Source organism: Styela clava, unplaced genomic scaffold, assembly GCF_964204865.1.
Source record: "Styela clava unplaced genomic scaffold, kaStyClav1.hap1.2 HAP1_SCAFFOLD_34, whole genome shotgun sequence".
NCBI classification, from domain to species: Eukaryota; Metazoa; Chordata; class Ascidiacea; order Stolidobranchia; family Styelidae; genus Styela; species Styela clava.
In genome coordinates, this window is record NW_027556716.1 from 150,001 (window position 1) to 169,323 (window position 19,323).

The window sequence follows — 19,323 nt, forward strand, 5'->3', positions numbered from 1 at the left end:
CCCGGTTCACTCGCCGTTACTCAGGGAATCCCTGTTGGTTTCTTTTCCTCCGCTTAATAATATGCTTAAATTCAGCGGGTGCTCTCGCCTGAACTCAGGTCGTATGTGTCAAGCGGGCCGCTTCTTACACGGCCCGCTGGCATCGCAAGTCGTCGCCGCCGGCGCCGACCGAGCGCGTACCGTCGCCGCCTTGGCCCACGGTCGGTCTTGATCTCGTGACCGGACCGACCGACCTGGACCCGCCCCTCGAACGTAGTTGAACACGTCGAGGGGCCGGCGGTGTACGGGACACGCGGTCGCGCCGAGAAAGCTCGGCGACCGCTTCAACTTGGGGCGACGCCCGGCCGTCTTTGCAGAGGCCAGGCGACGGCCCTCGGGTGAGGACGAACGCGACCCTGAGGCAGACGCGGTCCCGGGATTGACCCGAGACCGCAATTTGCGTTCAGAAGGTCGACGTTCAATGTGTTCTGCAATTCACATTACTTCTCGCACTTGGCTGCGTCCTTCATCGACTCGCGAGCCGAGTGATCCACCGTTAAGAGTCGTCCTCGACGTTTCGCCCGGCGCCGAAGCGCGCGGACGTCACACTGTGGGATCGACCACAAAACCACCACCGACAACAACTGCACAAAAACACCAACAAACGGCGCCGAGCGACCGCCGGGCTGGGCCGGCGGCACATCGAGCGCGGTGCCCAGAAGCCACCATCGCACTCGGCTGCCTTGCTATGCCAACGTGTTACGCGTGTCGCACGGGGCGGAACCCCGATTGACGGCCGCCCTCTCGGCGGCACTCAAAGACAATTCAGTGCGCGGTCGGCCGGGGCCTACCACCACCTTCGGTAATGATCCTTCCGCAGGTTCACCTACGGAAACCTTGTTACGACTTTTACTTCCTCTAAATGATCAAGTTTGATCGTCTTCTCGACACGCCGACGCGGCCGTTGCCAGCCGCGACGGGGCCGATCCAAGGATCTCACTAAACCATTCAATCGGTAGTAGCGACGGGCGGTGTGTACAAAGGGCAGGGACGTAATCAACGCAAGTTGATGACTTGCGCTTACTGGGAATTGCTCGTTCAAGGGAAACAATTGCAAGTCCCTATCCCAATCACGAATGAGGTTCAACGGGTTACCCGGACCTTTCGGCCTAGGTTAGACACTCGCTGCTTCACTCAGTGTAGCGCGCGTGCGGCCCCGGACATCTAAGGGCATCACAGACCTGTTATTGCTCAATCTCGTGTGGCTAAACGCCACTAGTCCCTCTAAGAAGTTAGACGCCGACCGAGAAGGTCGCGTAACTATTTAGCATGCCAGAGTCTCGTTCGTTATCGGAATTAACCAGACAAATCGCTCCACCAACTAAGAACGGCCATGCACCACCACCCACAGAATCAAGAAAGAGCTCTCAATCTGTCAATCCTACCTGTGTCCGGGCCGGGTGAGTTTCCCCGTGTTGAGTCAAATTAAGCCGCAGGCTCCACTCCTGGTGGTGCCCTTCCGTCAATTCCTTTAAGTTTCAGCTTTGCAACCATACTTCCCCCGGAACCCAAAGACTTTGGTTTCCCGGAAGCTGCCGGAAAGGTCGTCATGGTAACGCCTCCCGATCGCTAGTTGGCATCGTTTATAGTCAGAACTAGGACGGTATCTGATCGTCTTCGAACCTCTGACTTTCGCTCTTGATTAAAGAAAACATTCTTGGCGAATGCTTTCGCAGTAGTTCGTCTTCCGCCGATCCAAGAATTTCACCTCTAACGGCAGAGTACGGACGCCCCCGTCTGTCCCTCTTAATCATTACCTCGTGCTCCGAAAACCAACAAAATAGAACCGAGGTCCTATTCCATTATTCCATGCAACACTATGCAGGCGAACAGCCTGCTTTGAACACTCTAATTTTTTCAAAGTAAACTTATCGGCCACCGCCGACACTCAGTCAAGAGCACCGACGGAGAACCGAAGGTGAGGCGAACGCAACCAGTGACACGCCTTGCGACGGACCGGCGGCGCTCGCCCAAAATCCAACTACGAGCTTTTCAACCGCAACAACTTTAGCATACACTGTTGGAGCTGGAATTACCGCGGCTGCTGGCACCAGACTTGCCCTCCAATGGATACTCGTTAAGAGTTTTAGGATGTACTCATTCCAATTACAGGGCCTCGTTAGAGTCCTGTATTGTTATTTTTCGTCACTACCTCCCCGTGTCGGGAATGGGTAATTTGCGCGCCTGCTGCCTTCCTTGGATGTGGTAGCCGTTTCTCAGGCTCCCTCTCCGGAATCGAACACTGATTCCCCGTTACCCGTTATCACAAAGGTAGGCACGTAGCGTACCTTCGACAGTTGATAGGGCAGACACTTGAATGATACGTCGTCGGTGCAGAGACCGTACGATCCGCGTGGTTATCCAGAGTCATCAAACGTCACAGGACGAACCCGGTCGGTTTTGATCTGATAAAAGCGCGCCTCCCGAAGTCGGCGCTTAATGCATGTATTAGCTCTAGAATTACCACAGTTATCCACTTCGCTTACGAGACCAAATAAACCAAGACTGATTTAATGAGCCATTCGCAGTTTCGCTTTACGAGAACTCGTACTTGCACCTGCATGGCTTAATCTTTGAGACAAGCATATCACTACTGGCAGGATCAACCAGATAGCTGCGACAGCTGCGCTCGGCCCTTGCTGGGCCGCCCGGCGCGTGCTCGTCGCATTCGTTTAAGACCGAGGCGATCGCCTGCGGCCGTACTCAGCTTCGACAGTCGCTGGCCGCGACGTCCACGCTCTCGCCGGCAGTGCCAGGCGGAGCGATTTGCGTTTTTTCTTTGCTCGCCCTCTCTCGGGCTCGATCCATTCAGTTTCGCACAAACAAGAGCTCTGCCGGCCGCCTGCAGCGGTGCCTAAAACCCGGGCATAACAATGCGACCGTTCTGCTAGGCCGACAAGCGCTCAAGCCAGACGCTCGATCGAACGCCCCCTACATATTAGTCGAGACAACGGCTCGCTCATTAGCATCGCGTTTGTACTTTAACTTTTTTTGGCTCGGCTTCTTTCGACGCCGATGCCGGCGACGCAGCACTCTCTCGCCCGCCAGCCACCGAGAAAAGGGTGCGCTCCGACCGGCCCCGCACCGCTCTTTCTTGGCTCATTCGAAATTACTGTCTTTCGCTCTTACATGCCTTACCTAGGGTTAGGTTAGTATGCTTGCACGTTTGTACTTTAACTTTTTTCGGCTCGGCTTCTTTCGACGCCGATGCCGGCGACGCAGCACTCTCTCGCCCGCCAGCCACCGAGAAAAGGGTGCGCTCCGACCGGCCCCGCACCGCTCTTTCTTGGCTCATTCGAAATTACTGTCTTTCGCTCTGACATGCCTTACCTAGGGTTAGGTTAGTATGCTTGCACGTTTGTACTTTAACTTTTTTCGGCTCGGCTTCTTTCGACGCCGATGCCGGCGACGCAGCACTCTCTCGCCCGCCAGCCACCGAGAAAAGGGTGCGCTCCGACCGGCCCCGCACCGCTCTTTCTTGGCTCATTCGAAATTACTGTCTTTCGCTCTGACATGCCTTACCTAGGGTTAGTGTAGGCGCCAAATCGGAGTCGCTATCTAGCGCCAACACGCGTTAACGGACGGTTGCTCTCTGAATCGTTTCGAGACTCCACAATAAAAATACGCGTACAAATCGCCTTTTGAAATTTCTTGTTGTCACGAAAAAGGTACGTTTAAAATGCAGTGTACGTACGATTGAAATTCAATTACAGTTGAAAGTACGAATCAGTATACAGTTGTCAATTTGTACGGTTTTCTAAACAGAAATGGAAAACAGTCTCAAAATATGTCACACAATAAAACTTACCAAACATCTAACTAATTAGCACTTAAAAAGCACAATATTTATCAATTTAGAATCACAAATTAATCGAAAAAGCCAAAAATACAGCACAATTGTTTACCTTAAAATATCACTAAATAAAGCATAAAATACGATAAATCAAAGACTTACTTGACGATGTAGCCTTCAACTCAAAGAACAACCAATTATTTGACTGGAAGCTATTATTTTAACTAGCTCCATATTTGATCAGATCTAACAAATAAATACACAAAATATCATGAAATAACTACTTGCAACTGTTTTCCTAGCCTACTGGGAATAACGAACATCTAAACGCGAATAGAGCTGGGAAAGATTCAAAGGTAACTTTTACTAAATATATGACTTAAAAACCCGGTTCCTGAGACCTCAAACAACTAAAAATCTAACAAAACTGGAGAGCAGACAATCACTGCCAACATTCCCGCCCAGAAAGCAGCGAGCGAAAGAACGAGCGTTGCCAGAAATAAGCAACAACACAAAGAGAGCTGGCCTAACAACACAGGACAAATTAGCATAATTCTCTGTTCTAATTTGTTAACAGTCTGCAAATCGGGGTAGGTTGTCATCAGAAATATATCATAAATTATACTAGTACTAAACCCTACTTGAGCAGCATTAAATATGCCCAATACAAACCTAGAAATAATTACAAAACAATACTAGAAACATGGCAACATCAATGTGTGAGGTTATGTTGCAATCGCAGAATACGCAAATCACAAAATCAGTCAAGTGTGAAACAAACGAAAACAAATGCGAGGCGGTTTCATCCCGGCCCCTTGGAAATTTAAAATTTGCATCCACAAATTTACAAGATTTCCACACACTCAAAACACATCAAACACACTCAACAACCATGCCAGAAAGAAATTCTTTAAAACGAAATTGAAAAGTTATCAAATCATGCTTCATCACACTCACGCAGAAGTACAAGTTTTGTCACAGGGCGTTGGAATATGGAATGTTTGGTTTGAACACCCACGGAACGAACCCTACCCTTGCTATCCTGGTAAGTTTCAATGACTCGTCCCAGCAACCAAGTGTTTCGTGGTTGATTCTCATTCACAACAAGTACAATGTCATCCTTTTGAAGATCTCGTTGCACTTTGTTCCATTTTTGTCGACATTGAAGAAGCGGAAGGAATTCCTTTCTCCAACGTTTCCAGAAAACATCCGCAAGATATTGGACTTGCTTCCAACGCTTTCGAGCATACATGTCCTTGGGGTCAAACACACCTGGAGGAAGCATTGGTTCCTCTTTCATCAGTAATAAATTATTTGGACTTAATGGAGTTAAATCTTTAGGGTCGTTCGATACTGTAGTTATCGGTCGTCCATTCACAATATTTTCGCATTCGCACATAAGAGTTCTTAAACTCTCATCTGTCAACACTTGTTCACAGCAAATAGCATTAAAGATTTTCCTTATAGTTCTAATCTGTCTCTCAAACACACCACCATGATGAGATGAAGCAGGCGTTTGAAATATCCATTTGATGTTTTTCTGTAACAAATAATCATGAATTTGGTTTTTGTTCCAAGATTTAATCGCATCTCTGAGTTCTCGTTCACCAGAGACGAAGTTAGTGCCATTATCAGATCGCATCTCAATAACTTGACCTCTCCTTGCTATGAATCTTCTAAGAGACATAATGAAAGCACTAGTGTCCAGACTGTTTGCTATTTCCACATGTACAGCGCGCGACACTAAACAAGTAAAAAGCACACCATAACGTTTAACCTCGCTCCTTCCTTGCTTGATCAAGAATGGACCGAAACAATCCACTGCAACATATGTGAAAGGAGGTTTATCCGGTATCAAGCGATTCTCAGGTAAGTCCGCCATTAATTGAGATTCAGGAGGACGTTGTCTCTTCCTGCAAGGAACACATCCTCTCAAAACACTTCGCACCAAAGCATTACCTTTTACGATCCAATACTTTTGATTTATTTCAGCTAACACATATTCACGACCGTTATGACCAGTTGTTCTGTGGACATAATCTATTATTAAAGAAGCAATTTTACTTTCTTTTGGGATAATAATTGGATGCTTTGCATTAAACTCAACATTTGCTGCTCTGATCCTACCTCCTACACGAAGTAGTCCGTTTTCCAAGAATGGTTGTAAATTACATAAAGAGCTTGATTTTGGAATTTGTTTTCCTTTGAACAAAACATCAATTTCTTTTAAAAAGTATTTTCTTTGTTCATGCTTTATAATTTCCACCTCAGCCAGAATCATTTCTTCTACAGTTAAAGATTCAACAGGTCCAGATTTCAAATTGCAGTTTGATCCAACAATTGACTTTAATTTGTTTATGTAACGTAACATCCAAGCAATTATTTTCTTCAAGTGATGCCAATTTGAATATTTAGCAACGACATCATCAAGAACACATGGTTGATCTTTCACAGCAGCAAAACATTTTTCAGGCAATTCTTTCTTAATTTCCAAATTTCCATCAGACACAGAATGTAAGAAATCAGGTTGTTCAGGCCAATCATCATGACATTTCCATAAAAAACTTGGACCAGATTTCCATTCCGGATAATTCAGGAAAGCATCCACTGACATACCTCTGGAGGCAACATCAGCCGGATTCAATTTAGATGGCACATAATACCATTGGTTAATTTCAGAAACTTCCTTGATTAGATTTACTCTGTTAGCAACAAAAGTTTTAAATACTTTATCCTCATTAGCCAAATAGCCTAACACCGTCGTACTATCTGTCCAAAAATAAGATGCAGAAATTTCAATTTTAAGCTCATTTCTGAAAAATTTATCATTGCGCGCAGAAATAGTTGCTGCACACAGTTCGAGTCTAGGTATTGTCGAGCCTTTCAATGGTACTAGCCTAGATTTTCCACAAAGTAACACACAGTGTATTTGTCCAGATGAATTCAACATCCTGAGATAAGACACAGCGCCATATGATTTTTCAGACGCATCCGAAAAATGATGAATTTGAGTTTCTACAACTTCTCCGTAATCCACGGGTACAAAACATCTTGGTACATTAAATTCCTTCAGTTTAGGCAACTCAGAAAGCCATTTTAGCCATTCTTGTTCAACTCCCGGCGGTATTGGGTCATCCCAACTGAACTTCTGTCTGCCAAGCATTTGCATTAGAACCTTCACAGGCTGAAGCACTGGCTGTACCAGGCCCATTGGGTCAAAAATAGAATTCACGACACTTAACATGCCACGTCTATTACAAGGTCTCTCTTTAGGATTAACAGAGAAACACAAGATGTCTTCATCAACACTCCAAATCATACCTAGAGCATGTTCAAGAGGTAAAGCGTCAACAGCTAAATTTAAATTTTTCAAATTCTTCGATCTCATATCTTCAGGAATTTCGGCAATAACATTGCGATCATTACTGATCCATTTTAAAACTTCAAATCCGCCTTTTGCGCAGACAGCAGAAATATTTTTCACGAGAGAAACGGCACTTTCGGCATTTGGTCTTGAATCGAAAAAATCATCCACATAGAATGAATCGTTAATTGCATTTATGACACTTATATCAAAATCATGTTTATTGTCTTCGGCAGCTTGTTTCAATGCATAATTACAGCAACTTGGGCTGCAAACCGTTCCAAATGGATAAGCTGTCATGCGAAATTCTTTCATGGGTTTATTTATGTCGCTGTCTTCCCACCAGAAAAATCTAAGATAATTTCTGTGTTTTTCGGGTACCTTCACTTGTAAAAACATTGAGCGTATATCTCCCTGTACAACAACCACATTTTTGCGAAACCTTGACAGAACACCAACCAAGTTATTGGCCAGGTCCGGCCCCTGTAACAGAATGTCGTTAAGGCAGATTCCTTGAAATTTAGATGAGCAGTCAAATACTACACGAATTTTCTTCTTTTCAGGGTGATAAACGCCATGATGATTAATATACCAAATTTGACCTTCACTTTCAGTAGAATCAGAAACTTCTTCTGCATAACCCATAGTTAACATATTTTCCACAAAATCTTTATATTCGGAATAAAAATTTGGATCTCTAATAAATCGACGCTTGAGCGATTCGGTTCGCTGTTTCACTTGCAAATAATTTGAAGGTAATTTCGAATTTGGATTTATAAATGGCAAATCAATTTCATAGTGTCCGTCATCTTTCAACTTAATAGATTCGCTCACCCTATCAAGGAACATTTGTTGTCGAGGAGAGATTTCGTCCTTTTCATTATTAGCCGAATCAATGACATCCGTGCACATTTGACACAATGGATGCACTTCATTTTTCACAAAATAATTACATGGATTACCTTGATTGTCATTCTTCTTAGGTGGACAACTAATCATCCATCCAGCAACAGTCTTAGATGCAAAATAGTCATGAGGGCCATAGGCAACTTCCAATGGTTTGTGCAATTTAGGATTATCCTTGCCAATCAAAAGACCCACTTCAGATTTAATATTTGGTATAACAACATTCTTAAATTCAATAAATTGATCCACGTCCTTTTGAGAGGGAATATCAGATTGCTCAACACCAATTTTATCGTTTGAAAATAATGGCGTCAATGGCACATATTCAGATTCATCAAAGTCCGAAATTTCAAGACCTTTCACAATGATACTTTGTTTACTTTCAGTTTCATTATTTATTGTACGAACATTCAAATTTATCTTGAGACCATCAACATTTAACTTGTGCATAAGAGACTCACTTATGAATGAGCAAGTGGAACCATTATCAAAAAATGCGTTTGTCACAATAGCATTTTTGTCACCATTAACACGTACTTTAACAGGAATCACATTGAGCAAAACCTTTTCATTTTTAGATGTATTAACAAAAGCATTGAATTTGGTTTCAGTTTCAGGTGTTTGAGAGCCAAAATTTTTCAAAACAGGAGATTCATCACCTTTTGTCCCAGAATGATTAATTTGAATTTTGTCTGGAGGATGAAGAACCGTTGTATGTCTTCTCTTGCATCCTTCAACCTTACAAGGCTTTGTTCGCTTACAGTCTTTGCTCCAGTGACCAGGTTCGAGGCATGAAAAACAAAGCTTTCGGTTCCTGACAAACTCAATTTTATCTTCATAGCTCAATTCACGAAATTTAACACACTGATTCAAAAAATGATCTTTATTGCATTTAACACATTTTCGTACAGGCCCATCAACAACTGATGTAGCAAATGTTGATCTATAGGGTTTCAGACCTTTCACAGGGTTCGATTGCTTTGGAGGTGAGTTCGGATCATTAGAAGGCAGATTCGTGTTTTCACGAGTTCGTTTTCGAACATAATTCGCCAAATGTTCAACTGTTAAATTCACCTTCTTTTCATTTAAAACGTCATCAACTACAGACAGCCACCCTGCCCTCCAAGAATGAGGCATTCTCATGGCCATCTTATCAATTGTCATAATAGATACATTATTATATTCAATTCCTATCAATGTATTCATACAGGACATCAGCTCTGCGGCAAACATTGTTAGGGCATCTTTATCAGCCAATTTTAAATTAGGACCACAGGAAACTGAATTTATACAAGCTTCCCCTATTTGATATTTTCGTCCATATGTTTCATCAAGCAACTGAATTGCTTCATTATAACATTCAGATCCACGATGCTGGCAACCTTTGACCAGTGCATGAGCAGGACCCTTTGTATATTTAAGCAAATACACCATTTTTTCTTTAGGGCTTTGAACTCTACTTCCAATTACAGTGTCAAATATATCCAAAAAATATCTGTACTCCGCAGCATCTCCAGAAAAAGTAGGGGGTTCCGAAGGTGGTAAACCAAACTGAGGTTGGGGTACATAAATTATTTGAGGGTATGACAAGACTTGATTAGGCATAACAGGCATTTGGGTCACACCTGTTAAAGGGACATTATTTGACATAGTCACTACCGGTACAGAACTTGCTTTAGGAGCAGTGTAGATTGGAATCTGACTAGCATTTGAAATAGGTGAGGTGAATGGTAAACTCACACTCATTTCAGGTATTCGAGTCACATTGTTCATAGTACACGCACTCACACTCACCCGGGGAGCTACGGTACTATCATTCAGCATATAAGAACAGGTAGTAGCCACTTCTGAACTAACATTCAACACATTTCTGGGATTCAATGACCCAGTAGTACAAATTATTTGTTCGGGCACATGAGACACATTCTCAACTGCAACATCACCACCCATAGTCACACTAACATTTTGTGGATTGCAAATTTCAATTTCAGAGGCAGGAATAACCGACTCACCATTTTCCCCGGCGATTGTCCTCCTCCTACTCATGGTACTCAACATATTCGTTCTGGTGACTTGTGTGATCTGCGGTTGTGAAAATTGTGCCGTTGTTACAGGTAACATTACAGGTGCATTTTGTACATCGGGTTCAGGTTCTGATGGTGTGATTACAGAATTTTGTGTTGATTGTTGATTAGTAGTATCATTAGTAATAACAGCAGATGGGGATTTATTAACAATTATCCCACTTTCTGCTAAAGTTTCATTAAAGTCCATGTCCAATCCCAGCAGTTCTCGTCGACTTCTGTCTTCGATTTCTTGCAGGGTTCTTTGTTTACGTCGATCGAATGTAACGTTTTCGATCTTTCTTTTTTGTTGTATTTCCTGGCGACGACGCATAAATGCTTCTCGCTTACGTTGGTTTTCAATTCTAATTTCTTCCTCTTGACGTTGCTTTTCTTTTCTTATTTCTTCTTCCTCAACTTGTTGTTGTTGCAGGAGTTCTTGCCACTCCTTTTCCAGTGTTAAGTCTTCAATTTGGTTATTTTCTTCCCAAATTTCTTTTTCTTGTTGCAACCGGTTACCGAGCTGTTGTTTCTCTAGCTCAGTTTTCCTTTGCTGACTTATTTTTCGTGCTTCATAGATGTTTTCTATTTGCGACTCACTAAAAGCTGATTTTTGTGACTGGACAACAGATGTTAATCGATAACTTGCACTACGAAACGTTTTCAAGCTTCGTCTTTTTGAATTTCTTGACAAACAATCCCGAGTTAAAACAGTTGATTTCTTTTGTTTCACTTTTGATCTTGTGGTCATTACATGTGTGTTTGTTGACATTTCTTCAGCAACACAAGATGCTACAGACTTCTCTTTATTAGTGCTCTTTCGCGAACTTAGGTGAGAAACTGAATCCACATCAGGTATTCTTAGGAACAAGTCTTTACTCACACCACTAGAATGATCACTCACAACATTTTCACTTGCCAATGCAAGACTTGATTTAGGTTGTGTTTCAACTGACATTGCAATTATTGTTGTTTCATGAACGTCTGATTTTGCAGAACCGTCATTTGTTGTTGAATCATCTTCATTGTCCTTGACATTTAAGTGAGCATCAGCCGTTGCCATTTTTATTTAACTTCAACCAGGCAACTTCAGAATTAATGTCCAATTTTCCTTTCAGCTTTTGTGCAAACGTCAAAAAACTTATGTAGGCGCCAAATCGGAGTCGCTATCTAGCGCCAACACGCGTTAACGGACGGTTGCTCTCTGAATCGTTTCGAGACTCCACAATAAAAATACGCGTACAAATCGCCTTTTGAAATTTCTTGTTGTCACGAAAAAGGTACGTTTAAAATGCAGTGTACGTACAAATTGACAACTGTATACTGATTCGTACTTTCAACTGTAATTGAATTTCAATCGTACGTACACTGCATTTTAAACGTACCTTTTTCGTGACAACAAGAAATTTCAAAAGGCGATTTGTACGCGTATTTTTATTGTGGAGTCTCGAAACGATTCAGAGAGCAACCGTCCGTTAACGCGTGTTGGCGCTAGATAGCGACTCCGATTTGGCGCCTACAGTTAGGTTAGTATGCTTGCACGTTTGTACTTTAACTTTTTTCGGCTCGGCTTCTTTCGACGCCGATGCCGGCGACGCAGCACTCTCTCGCCCGCCAGCCACCGAGAAAAGGGTGCGCTCCGACCGGCCCCGCACCGCTCTTTCTTGGCTCATTCGAAATTACTGTCTTTCGCTCTGACATGCCTTACCTAGGGTTAGGTTAGTATGCTTGCACGTTTGTACTTTAACTTTTTTCGGCTCGGCTTCTTTCGACGCCGATGCCGGCGACGCAGCACTCTCTCGCCCGCCAGCCACCGAGAAAAGGGTGCGCTCCGACCGGCCCCGCACCGCTCTTTCTTGGCTCATTCGAAATTACTGTCTTTCGCTCTGACATGCCTTACCTAGGGTTAGGTTAGTATGCTTGCACGTTTGTACTTTAACTTTTTTCGGCTCGGCTTCTTTCGACGCCGATGCCGGCGACGCATCACTCTCTCGCCCGCCAGCCACCGAGAAAAGGGTGCGCTCCGACCGGCCCCGCACCGCTCTTTCTTGGCTCATTCGAAATTACTGTCTTTCGCTCTGACATGCCTTACCTAGGGTTAGGTTAGTATGCTTGCACGTTTGTACTTTAACTTTTTTCGGCTCGGCTTCTTTCGACGCCGATGCCGGCGACGCAGCACTCTCTCGCCCGCCAGCCACCGAGAAAAGGGTGCGCTCCGACCGGCCCCGCACCGCTCTTTCTTGGCTCATTCGAAATTACTGTCTTTCGCTCTGACATGCCTTACCTAGGGTTAGGTTAGTATGCTTGCACGTTTGTACTTTAACTTTTTTCGGCTCGGCTTCTTTCGACGCCGATGCCGGCGACGCAGCACTCTCTCGCCCGCCAGCCACCGAGAAAAGGGTGCGCTCCGACCGGCCCCGCACCGCTCTTTCTTGGCTCATTCGAAATTACTGTCTTTCGCTCTGACATGCCTTACCTAGGGTTAGGTTAGTATGCTTGCACGTTTGTACTTTAACTTTTTTCGGCTCGGCTTCTTTCGACGCCGATGCCGGCGACGCAGCACTCTCTCGCCCGCCAGCCACCGAGAAAAGGGTGCGCTCCGACCGGCCCCGCACCGCTCTTTCTTGGCTCATTCGAAATTACTGTCTTTCGCTCTGACATGCCTTACCTAGGGTTAGGTTAGTATGCTTGCACGTTTGTACTTTAACTTTTTTCGGCTCGGCTTCTTTCGACGCCGATGCCGGCGACGCAGCACTCTCTCGCCCGCCAGCCACTGAGAAAAGGGTGCGCTCCGACCGGCCCCGCACCGCTCTTTCTTGGCTCATTCGAAATTACTGTCTTTCGCTCTGACATGCCTTACCTAGGGTTAGGTTAGTATGCTTGCACGTTTGTACTTTAACTTTTTTCGGCTCGGCTTCTTTCGACGCCGATGCCGGCGACGCAGCACTCTCTCGCCCGCCAGCCACCGAGAAAAGGGTGCGCTCCGACCGGCCCCGCACCGCTCTTTCTTGGCTCATTCGAAATTACTGTCTTTCGCTCTGACATGCCTTACCTAGGGTTAGGTTAGTATGCTTGCACGTTTGTACTTTAACTTTTTTCGGCTCGGCTTCTTTCGACGCCGATGCCGGCGACGCAGCACTCTCTCGCCCGCCAGCCACCGAGAAAAGGGTGCGCTCCGACCGGCCCCGCACCGCTCTTTCTTGGCTCATTCGAAATTACTGTCTTTCGCTCTGACATGCCTTACCTAGGGTTAGGTTAGTATGCTTGCACGTTTGTACTTTAACTTTTTTCGGCTCGGCTTCTTTCGACGCCGATGCCGGCGACGCAGCACTCTCTCGCCCGCCAGCCACCGAGAAAAGGGTGCGCTCCGACCGGCCCCGCACCGCTCTTTCTTGGCTCATTCGAAATTACTGTCTTTCGCTCTGACATGCCTTACCTAGGGTTAGGTTAGTATGCTTGCACGTTTGTACTTTAACTTTTTTCGGCTCGGCTTCTTTCGACGCCGATGCCGGCGACGCAGCACTCTCTCGCCCGCCAGCCACCGAGAAAAGGGTGCGCTCCGACCGGCCCCGCACCGCTCTTTCTTGGCTCATTCGAAATTACTGTCTTTCGCTCTGACATGCCTTACCTAGGGTTAGTGTAGGCGCCAAATCGGAGTCGCTATCTAGCGCCAACACGCGTTAACGGACGGTTGCTCTCTGAATCGTTTCGAGACTCCACAATAAAAATACGCGTACAAATCGCCTTTTGAAATTTCTTGTTGTCACGAAAAAGGTACGTTTAAAATGCAGTGTACGTACGATTGAAATTCAATTACAGTTGAAAGTACGAATCAGTATACAGTTGTCAATTTGTACGGTTTTCTAAACAGAAATGGAAAACAGTCTCAAAATATGTCACACAATAAAACTTACCAAACATCTAACTAATTAGCACTTAAAAAGCACAATATTTATCAATTTAGAATCACAAATTAATCGAAAAAGCCAAAAATACAGCACAATTGTTTACCTTAAAATATCACTAAATAAAGCATAAAATACGATAAATCAAAGACTTACTTGACGATGTAGCCTTCAACTCAAAGAACAACCAATTATTTGACTGGAAGCTATTATTTTAACTAGCTCCATATTTGATCAGATCTAACAAATAAATACACAAAATATCATGAAATAACTACTTGCAACTGTTTTCCTAGCCTACTGGGAATAACGAACATCTAAACGCGAATAGAGCTGGGAAAGATTCAAAGGTAACTTTTACTAAATATATGACTTAAAAACCCGGTTCCTGAGACCTCAAACAACTAAAAATCTAACAAAACTGGAGAGCAGACAATCACTGCCAACATTCCCGCCCAGAAAGCAGCGAGCGAAAGAACGAGCGTTGCCAGAAATAAGCAACAACACAAAGAGAGCTGGCCTAACAACACAGGACAAATTAGCATAATTCTCTGTTCTAATTTGTTAACAGTCTGCAAATCGGGGTAGGTTGTCATCAGAAATATATCATAAATTATACTAGTACTAAACCCTACTTGAGCAGCATTAAATATGCCCAATACAAACCTAGAAATAATTACAAAACAATACTAGAAACATGGCAACATCAATGTGTGAGGTTATGTTGCAATCGCAGAATACGCAAATCACAAAATCAGTCAAGTGTGAAACAAACGAAAACAAATGCGAGGCGGTTTCATCCCGGCCCCTTGGAAATTTAAAATTTGCATCCACAAATTTACAAGATTTCCACACACTCAAAACACATCAAACACACTCAACAACCATGCCAGAAAGAAATTCTTTAAAACGAAATTGAAAAGTTATCAAATCATGCTTCATCACACTCACGCAGAAGTACAAGTTTTGTCACAGGGCGTTGGAATATGGAATGTTTGGTTTGAACACCCACGGAACGAACCCTACCCTTGCTATCCTGGTAAGTTTCAATGACTCGTCCCAGCAACCAAGTGTTTCGTGGTTGATTCTCATTCACAACAAGTACAATGTCATCCTTTTGAAGATCTCGTTGCACTTTGTTCCATTTTTGTCGACATTGAAGAAGCGGAAGGAATTCCTTTCTCCAACGTTTCCAGAAAACATCCGCAAGATATTGGACTTGCTTCCAACGCTTTCGAGCATACATGTCCTTGGGGTCAAACACACCTGGAGGAAGCATTGGTTCCTCTTTCATCAGTAATAAATTATTTGGACTTAATGGAGTTAAATCTTTAGGGTCGTTCGATACTGTAGTTATCGGTCGTCCATTCACAATATTTTCGCATTCGCACATAAGAGTTCTTAAACTCTCATCTGTCAACACTTGTTCACAGCAAATAGCATTAAAGATTTTCCTTATAGTTCTAATCTGTCTCTCAAACACACCACCATGATGAGATGAAGCAGGCGTTTGAAATATCCATTTGATGTTTTTCTGTAACAAATAATCATGAATTTGGTTTTTGTTCCAAGATTTAATCGCATCTCTGAGTTCTCGTTCACCAGAGACGAAGTTAGTGCCATTATCAGATCGCATCTCAATAACTTGACCTCTCCTTGCTATGAATCTTCTAAGAGACATAATGAAAGCACTAGTGTCCAGACTGTTTGCTATTTCCACATGTACAGCGCGCGACACTAAACAAGTAAAAAGCACACCATAACGTTTAACCTCGCTCCTTCCTTGCTTGATCAAGAATGGACCGAAACAATCCACTGCAACATATGTGAAAGGAGGTTTATCCGGTATCAAGCGATTCTCAGGTAAGTCCGCCATTAATTGAGATTCAGGAGGACGTTGTCTCTTCCTGCAAGGAACACATCCTCTCAAAACACTTCGCACCAAAGCATTACCTTTTACGATCCAATACTTTTGATTTATTTCAGCTAACACATATTCACGACCGTTATGACCAGTTGTTCTGTGGACATAATCTATTATTAAAGAAGCAATTTTACTTTCTTTTGGGATAATAATTGGATGCTTTGCATTAAACTCAACATTTGCTGCTCTGATCCTACCTCCTACACGAAGTAGTCCGTTTTCCAAGAATGGTTGTAAATTACATAAAGAGCTTGATTTTGGAATTTGTTTTCCTTTGAACAAAACATCAATTTCTTTTAAAAAGTATTTTCTTTGTTCATGCTTTATAATTTCCACCTCAGCCAGAATCATTTCTTCTACAGTTAAAGATTCAACAGGTCCAGATTTCAAATTGCAGTTTGATCCAACAATTGACTTTAATTTGTTTATGTAACGTAACATCCAAGCAATTATTTTCTTCAAGTGATGCCAATTTGAATATTTAGCAACGACATCATCAAGAACACATGGTTGATCTTTCACAGCAGCAAAACATTTTTCAGGCAATTCTTTCTTAATTTCCAAATTTCCATCAGACACAGAATGTAAGAAATCAGGTTGTTCAGGCCAATCATCATGACATTTCCATAAAAAACTTGGACCAGATTTCCATTCCGGATAATTCAGGAAAGCATCCACTGACATACCTCTGGAGGCAACATCAGCCGGATTCAATTTAGATGGCACATAATACCATTGGTTAATTTCAGAAACTTCCTTGATTAGATTTACTCTGTTAGCAACAAAAGTTTTAAATACTTTATCCTCATTAGCCAAATAGCCTAACACCGTCGTACTATCTGTCCAAAAATAAGATGCAGAAATTTCAATTTTAAGCTCATTTCTGAAAAATTTATCATTGCGCGCAGAAATAGTTGCTGCACACAGTTCGAGTCTAGGTATTGTCGAGCCTTTCAATGGTACTAGCCTAGATTTTCCACAAAGTAACACACAGTGTATTTGTCCAGATGAATTCAACATCCTGAGATAAGACACAGCGCCATATGATTTTTCAGACGCATCCGAAAAATGATGAATTTGAGTTTCTACAACTTCTCCGTAATCCACGGGTACAAAACATCTTGGTACATTAAATTCCTTCAGTTTAGGCAACTCAGAAAGCCATTTTAGCCATTCTTGTTCAACTCCCGGCGGTATTGGGTCATCCCAACTGAACTTCTGTCTGCCAAGCATTTGCATTAGAACCTTCACAGGCTGAAGCACTGGCTGTACCAGGCCCATTGGGTCAAAAATAGAATTCACGACACTTAACATGCCACGTCTATTACAAGGTCTCTCTTTAGGATTAACAGAGAAACACAAGATGTCTTCATCAACACTCCAAATCATACCTAGAGCATGTTCAAGAGGTAAAGCGTCAACAGCTAAATTTAAATTTTTCAAATTCTTCGATCTCATATCTTCAGGAATTTCGGCAATAACATTGCGATCATTACTGATCCATTTTAAAACTTCAAATCCGCCTTTTGCGCAGACAGCAGAAATATTTTTCACGAGAGAAACGGCACTTTCGGCATTTGGTCTTGAATCGAAAAAATCATCCACATAGAATGAATCGTTAATTGCATTTATGACACTTATATCAAAATCATGTTTATTGTCTTCGGCAGCTTGTTTCAATGCATAATTACAGCAACTTGGGCTGCAAACCGTTCCAAATGGATAAGCTGTCATGCGAAATTCTTTCATGGGTTTATTTATGTCGCTGTCTTCCCACCAGAAAAATCTAAGATAATTTCTGTGTTTTTCGGGTACCTTCACTTGTAAAAACATTGAGCGTATATCTCCCTGTACAACAACCACATTTTTGCGAAACCTTGACAGAACACCAACCAAGTTATTGGCCAGGTCCGGCCCCTGTAACAGAATGTCGTTAAGGCAGATTCCTTGAAATTTAGATGAGCAGTCAAATACTACACGAATTTTCTTCTTTTCAGGGTGATAAACGCCATGATGATTAATATACCAAATTTGACCTTCACTTTCAGTAGAATCAGAAACTTCTTCTGCATAACCCATAGTTAACATATTTTCCACAAAATCTTTATATTCGGAATAAAAATTTGGATCTCTAATAAATCGACGCTTGAGCGATTCGGTTCGCTGTTTCACTTGCAAATAATTTGAAGGTAATTTCGAATTTGGATTTATAAATGGCAAATCAATTTCATAGTGTCCGTCATCTTTCAACTTAATAGATTCGCTCACCCTATCAAGGAACATTTGTTGTCGAGGAGAGATTTCGTCCTTTTCATTATTAGCCGAATCAATGACATCCGTGCACATTTGACACAATGGATGCACTTCATTTTTCACAAAATAATTACATGGATTACCTTGATTGTCATTCTTCTTAGGTGGACAACTAATCATCCATCCAGCAACAGTCTTAGATGCAAAATAGTCATGAGGGCCATAGGCAACTTCCAATGGTTTGTGCAATTTAGGATTATCCTTGCCAATCAAAAGACCCACTTCAGATTTAATATTTGGTATAACAACATTCTTAAATTCAATAAATTGATCCACGTCCTTTTGAGAGGGAATATCAGATTGCTCAACACCAATTTTATCGTTTGAAAATAATGGCGTCAATGGCACATATTCAGATTCATCAAAGTCCGAAATTTCAAGACCTTTCACAATGATACTTTGTTTACTTTCAGTTTCATTATTTATTGTACGAACATTCAAATTTATCTTGAGACCATCAACATTTAACTTGTGCATAACTCACGACTCACTTATGAATGAGCAAGTGGAACCATTATCAAAAAATGCGTTTGTCACAATAGCATTTTTGTCACCATTAACACGTACTTTAACAGGAATCACATTGAGCAAAACCTTTTCATTTTTAGATGTATTAACAAAAGCATTGAATTTGGTTTCAGTTTCAGGTGTTTGAGAGCCAAAATTTTTCAAAACAGGAGATTCATCACCTTTTGTCCCAGAATGATTAATTTGAATTTTGTCTGGAGGATGAAGAACCGTTGTATGTCTTCTCTTGCATCCTTCAACCTTACAAGGCTTTGTTCGCTTACAGTCTTTGCTCCAGTGACCAGGTTCGAGGCATGAAAAACAAAGCTTTCGGTTCCTGACAAACTCAATTTTATCTTCATAGCTCAATTCACGAAATTTAACACACTGATTCAAAAAATGATCTTTATTGCATTTAACACATTTTCGTACAGGCCCATCAACAACTGATGTAGCAAATGTTGATCTATAGGGTTTCAGACCTTTCACAGGGTTCGATTGCTTTGGAG

At 42.7% G+C, this 19,323-nt stretch overlaps 4 protein-coding genes, 2 non-coding genes and 1 pseudogene across 6 annotated transcripts; all 7 read right to left on the minus strand.

Moving 5' to 3' along the window:
- Positions 1 to 102, minus strand: part of LOC144419566 (large subunit ribosomal RNA) — a 3,694-nt pseudogene extending 3,592 nt beyond the window's left edge.
- A 288-nt stretch (positions 103 to 390) lies between these two features.
- On the minus strand, positions 391 to 544 carry LOC144419561 (5.8S ribosomal RNA). The gene has a single exon (XR_013474133.1). It is a non-coding gene; the product is annotated as a 5.8S ribosomal RNA (ribosomal RNA).
- A 298-nt stretch (positions 545 to 842) lies between these two features.
- On the minus strand, positions 843 to 2,652 carry LOC144419602 (small subunit ribosomal RNA). Its single transcript, XR_013474161.1, has one exon. It is a non-coding gene; the product is annotated as a small subunit ribosomal RNA (ribosomal RNA).
- A 923-nt stretch (positions 2,653 to 3,575) lies between these two features.
- On the minus strand, positions 3,576 to 6,845 carry LOC144419557 (uncharacterized). The gene is made up of 2 exons (XM_078109826.1): positions 3,995 to 6,845; positions 3,576 to 3,796 (listed from the first exon to the last, which is right to left on the minus strand). Exon 1 carries the CDS (start codon positions 6,780 to 6,782, stop codon positions 4,770 to 4,772), a length of 2,013 nt encoding a protein of 670 aa, XP_077965952.1. The 5' UTR covers positions 6,783 to 6,845; the 3' UTR covers positions 3,576 to 3,796; positions 3,995 to 4,769.
- Positions 6,840 to 11,465, minus strand: LOC144419559 (uncharacterized; the record flags this gene model as incomplete). Its single annotated transcript, XM_078109828.1, has 1 exon — positions 6,840 to 11,465. A coding segment is annotated over exon 1 (4,389 nt), but the record flags the coding sequence as incomplete, so codon positions are not given.
- A 2,342-nt stretch (positions 11,466 to 13,807) lies between these two features.
- Positions 13,808 to 17,077, minus strand: LOC144419558 (uncharacterized). The gene is made up of 2 exons (XM_078109827.1): positions 14,227 to 17,077; positions 13,808 to 14,028 (listed from the first exon to the last, which is right to left on the minus strand). Exon 1 carries the CDS (start codon positions 17,012 to 17,014, stop codon positions 15,002 to 15,004), a length of 2,013 nt encoding a protein of 670 aa, XP_077965953.1. The 5' UTR covers positions 17,015 to 17,077; the 3' UTR covers positions 13,808 to 14,028; positions 14,227 to 15,001.
- A 118-nt stretch (positions 17,078 to 17,195) lies between these two features.
- On the minus strand, positions 17,196 to 18,784 carry LOC144419560 (uncharacterized). Its single transcript, XM_078109829.1, has 2 exons — positions 17,386 to 18,784; positions 17,196 to 17,260 (listed from the first exon to the last, which is right to left on the minus strand). Exons 1-2 carry the CDS (start codon positions 18,782 to 18,784, stop codon positions 17,196 to 17,198), a joined length of 1,464 nt encoding a protein of 487 aa, XP_077965955.1.
- Between the last annotated feature and the right edge of the window lie 539 nt (positions 18,785 to 19,323).